Source organism: Plasmodium reichenowi, chromosome 14, assembly GCF_001601855.1.
Source record: "Plasmodium reichenowi strain SY57 chromosome 14, whole genome shotgun sequence".
NCBI lineage: Eukaryota > Apicomplexa > Aconoidasida > Haemosporida > Plasmodiidae > Plasmodium > Plasmodium reichenowi.
Window position 1 is genome coordinate 1,484,837 of NC_033659.1, and position 5,464 is coordinate 1,490,300.

Here is a 5,464-nt window from a genome sequence, read left to right on the forward strand (position 1 = left end):
TTTATAATCTTAAAATGATAATATGTACACATAAATAATATATATGTGTAACTGAATTGATATTTCATTAAAATGAAATATAAATATGGCTACTTTTTTTTTTTTTTTCTTTTGAATGTATTTAATCTTTTTATATAAGATATTTATTTTTTGCTGATGTGATGTTTTAAAATTTTATATTTTTCTATATTTTTTTTTTTTTTTTACAATTTCTGTTAAATGTTGTTATATAAGAAAAGTATTGGAAAGATTGCTATACAAGGAAGGAGAAAATGTTGTTCTTGGTTTTATTTTAGTTCTTATAGAAGCAATAATATAATATATAAGGAATATGAAGATTTTATAAATATAGGTAAAAAAAATCCGAATCAAATAATAAGTATGTTAAATAGGTTGAGTAAAGAAAAACGGTGTGATATAGAATTGATTAAAAATATAACAAATCATATATATGATTTCAGTGAAGATTACTTTTGTCCTCAACTAATTGAAGTATTAAAAAATTATGTTAAATTAAAATATTCAGATGAGACTTTACTTGGGATATTATCTAATCGTATTGATGATTTGTTAAGTATCAAATCATGTTTAAGAACAAAAGATATGATTAATATTTATAAACAATTAAATTTCCATCATCCTGTAGTTAAAGATCCTTTACTTACAAAGTTTAATGATAATATAAATAATTATAAAAATGAAATGGTAGAAATAGTAAGAAATTTATCTTATTTATATATAGATAAAGATTTATGTGAACATATTTTTAATCATATAATAATAAATTATGATTATTATCATAAAGATATATTTAGCATCTTTGAAGGTGTCAGTAGATTTGATTATAGCGATAACCAAACATTTATACAACTTATATTAAAAAAAAAAATAAAAGAATTAGAAGAACAAAATATTTGTTGTAATATGAAAGACTTTTTTAAATTTCTTAGTGCATCTGAAAGGTTAGGTTTAAATAACAATACATATTTACATAATGAATTTGAAAAAAAGATTAATCATATCAAAAATATTTCACCCAATAATATTTCTTATATATTATTATCAATGCTTTCAACAAAATATAGAAATGATACATTATTTGAATTAATAATTATGAATATAGAAAATTATGTAAATAACCAAAACGACAACAATAAATTATTAAATGAACATATAAACAATATATATTATAATCAAATTTCTTCTGATGAATATAAAAATAATGAATCCAAATTAAATTTATCTAACACAATAAATGGAAATAATAATAAATATGTTTTAAATAACAAAAGGGATATCATTACCACTGAACAAAATGATTATTATAATCTTTGTAATAGTTATATATTAAATTATTTACCTTTTCATTTACTTCTTCTAATTTTATTAAATTATGACAATACAAATATATTATTATATCTATTAAATATATGTATAAATGAATATACATATTTATATAATACTTCTAATTTGATCAAATTATTATATTCCAATACACTTCTTATGTTACCAAGTAAAATAGAAAAATATCAAGATAAAGAAAAAGTTCATCTGGAAAAAAATGTATTACACATATTTTCAGCTCTTCAAAATGTATATCAAAGTTGTAATATAAATGATTATAAAATTTTACATCAGTGCTATTTATTTCATTTAAATAAGATACAAAATAATGATACACTTAAACACGTCTATAAAGATTTTTTAAATAAAGAATGTTTTGCTACTTTACCATCTTCATATTCAAAATTGAACTTTGAAGAAATGCAAGTAATTAGATATGCCAGTATGTCTTTTTTAAAAAATAAAAAAGGTCATATCTCTTATTATTTGAATAAAAATGATTTCTATTCTTCCAATCATAATAATTATGATAATGCATTATTAAGTGTGAAGTTTAAAGTGGAATTATTAAGGAAGTATTTTGATAAAGGTGAGTTCAACGTTGTATATAATTCGGGCAAAATGAAAATTTAACATTATAAAAAATAAAAAAGAAATAATTGTATATGCATATACATATACATAAATACATATATATATATATATATATATATATATATAGTTCCTTCAAATGTTTTCTTCTTTAAAATTATTAATTTTTTTAACCTGTCATATACACATAGGTATGTTATTTTATTATTTTTTTTTTTTAGTTTATATTTTTATGAATAATATTTATTCAAATGTATATGTTACATTATTAAATATGCAAAGACAATTCTAAAAATTTTATAAAGTTCATATTAATTAAATAATATTTTGTCATATAATAAACATAAACATAAAAAATATATATATATATATATATATATAATTTTTATTTGTAATATATCTACTTCTTTTGTATATGTTCAAATGTTTTTTTTTAAACACGAAATGGATATATTATGTATGAACATATATATATATTTATGTAATATTTTTAAAATATAAGGTGCATATTTATTCTATATTTATTTAAAATAATAATAGTATATGTAAGAGTTATTAGTTGCTACTTTTATAACAAGCTACATCCTTATATGTATGTTCTAAATTATACTTCAAGGATTGTAAATCTTGGACATATGGAGAATTAGTTTTTAAATAAACATAATTATGTTTGTTATTTTGTTTCTTTGAAAGGATATTTAATTTTTGTATTAAGATATAAAAAGTGGAATTATCTTTTGCATAGATATAACAATGATTATTATCATTTCTTTTTTCGATTTTCATTAACCCATTAATTTGTTTGTTATTGAAATACAAAATTACATTATATAAATCATAATCACAATTACATAATTCATAGGAAAATAATTCTGATTTTATACTATCTACGTCAGTATAAAAAAAGGTGCTGTTATGTAATTCTTTGTAATTATCTATACAAAATTTATGAATAAGCTTAAAGTCATAGGAATGAATACACCTAGTTATAGAATCAATTTTATCTAAACTGGAATTTAGGGTTGTTTCGTTTGGTATATTATTTGAAACATTTATATTATTGCTACCTTCTAAAAAATTACTATCATTTCTTGTATCATTAAAGGATATGAAATCAATAGGATATATTTTAGAAAATGTATCATAATAAATATTTTCTTCCTTATTAGTGATGTTATTTTTTCTTAAGGTAAATCTTGCATCTAGTGCAATGATTTTATCGCCACATACATATAATGGGTTAATATCACATTCATTTATATATGGTAAAAGATCTAATATTAGTTCTGAAAATTTAACAATGGTTGTTATAAGTTTTGACATGTCACATTTTGTAAAGCGAGAATAATTTCCTGCTAATGCTTTATAAATTTTTGTATTTTTAATAGTATGATGTGTATATGAAAAATTAAGAGGTGGTATTAACAAAACACTATCTTTAAATATTTCTACATATGAACCTCCAGATCCAAATAATAAAACAGGTCCAAAATTATTATCATAATAATAACCTAGAATAACTTCTATACCATCATTAATATTTACCATATCTTGAATTGTTACACCTTTGAAGTATTTTTCTAAACTATGTGCCTTAACATTATTATAGATTTTTTTATAAGATTCAATTAATTCTTCCTTATTATTAATATTTAATATGACTCCACCTATATCCTTTTTATGAGTTATTTCATCTGAATATATTTTCATAGCACATGGAAAAGAAAAATTGTTATAATCTTTAATATCATCGACATTTTCAAATATTCTGGTTTGGACTATTGGAATATCATAATTTTGTAATATAACTTTGGAATCAAATTCATTTAAAATATAACTTTTATTTTGTATAGCTTTTTTTATTATATCAATAGATTTTTTTTTTTTTGGAGACATATTATGTATATCACTTTTGTTTTTCATATAATAATATTCTTCTATTAATTTGTTAACATAATGATTTTCTACTGAGTTTGATAGACTTTCTGGTATCTCTTCATAGATTCCTTGTATATGCTTAATGTTTTCATATAATTTTAATAAATTTTGAACTGAATGTTCCGGATGTACAAATGTTGGAATATAATTTTTATTTAACATATTTGCTGATTCTTCTAATGCTGTACCACCAAGATAATTACATAAAATTAACCTTCCTTGTTCATTAGCTTCTTTTTTAAGATTAATAATTTCATTGGCTGTATCTAATGGTTCAGTTACACTTTGCGGTGATAATAAAACTATAATATTTTTATATTGATCATCTTTTATTATAGCATCTATTGTTTTTTTATATAATACGGGTGATGCATCTCCAAGTATATCTATTGGATTTGCTTTACTCCAAGAATCTGGTAAAAAGCTATTTAAATTATTTTTTAATTTATCGTTTAAGTTACTTAATACACCATCATTTTTTATAATATTATCAACTAATAAGACACCTGGACCACCTGCATTTGTAACTACACATACTTCATTGGTTTCTGGGTATTTTGAAGAATTTAATACTTTACACATATTAAATAATTCTTCAAAATTATCAACTACTAAAACACCTAACTTTTTCATAGTTGCATAAAAGATTTCATAATTACCAACCATAGAACCAGTATGTGATATAGCTGCTTCAGCTGCTTTGGCTGTTTTCCCGCTTTTTAAAAGAATTATAGGTTTATATAAGCAAACTTTTTTGCATACAGCAACAAATCTGTTCATATCTCCAATAGATTCTACATATAATAAAATATATTTGGTATTCACGTCATAAAATAGATATTCTACTAATTCATAAAATTGAACATCACACATTGATCCAACTGATATGAAATGAGAAAATCCAATATTATGTTGAAGTGATAAATCTAAAGCAGCTGAACAGATGGCTCCACTTTGTGATAATAAAGAAAAGTGTCCTTTTAATATATCATTACTTGCAAAGGAAGCATTCATATTATGATAAGAATGAATTATACCTAAGCAATTTGGTCCTATTATTCTCATATTATTAGTTTTACCTATATTAATTATTTCATTTTCTAGACGTAATCCTTCTGCCCCTGTTTCTTTAAATCCAGCTGTTATTATAACAACACCACGAACATTTTTAATTTTTAATTCATGCATAACATTTACAACATTATTTCGGGGTACTGCTATAACAGCTAAATCGATACAATCCTCTTTTATATCTTTTAAACTTTTATAACTCTGTCTATTATAAATCTTACTACCTTTAGAATTTACAAAATATAACTTATAATTTGATTCTCCTTTTATTAGGTTATCTACAATAGAATTCCCAACAGACCCTTTTCTTTCAGTGGCACCAATAATTCCAATACTTCTCGGTTTGAAAATATAATCCAAGCTATTTTTAAAATAAGAATTATGTTGTACATTCTTGTTGTATCCCACCCATACGTTATAATAATTTTTTATTATAAGAAAGGTAGAATTTGATCTTTTAGTAATCATTTTTATTATTCTTAAGGATATAACAAAAAAGAAAAATTATATAAATGGAAAA

General features: G+C 21.5%; 2 protein-coding genes across 2 annotated transcripts; one reads left to right on the forward strand and one right to left on the reverse strand.

The window, feature by feature from the left end:
- Positions 1-219: 219 nt before the first annotated feature.
- On the forward strand, positions 220-1,977 carry PRSY57_1436900 (hypothetical protein; the record flags this gene model as incomplete). The annotated part of the gene is made up of 1 exon (XM_012909968.2): positions 220-1,977. The coding sequence occupies one exon, from the start codon at positions 220-222 to the stop codon at positions 1,975-1,977; it is 1,758 nt and encodes a 585-aa protein (XP_012765422.2).
- A 513-nt stretch (positions 1,978-2,490) lies between these two features.
- PRSY57_1437000 (succinyl-CoA ligase, putative) lies at positions 2,491-5,412 on the reverse strand (the record flags this gene model as incomplete). Its single annotated transcript, XM_012909969.2, has 1 exon — positions 2,491-5,412. One exon carries the CDS (start codon positions 5,410-5,412, stop codon positions 2,491-2,493), a length of 2,922 nt encoding a protein of 973 aa, XP_012765423.2.
- Between the last annotated feature and the right edge of the window lie 52 nt (positions 5,413-5,464).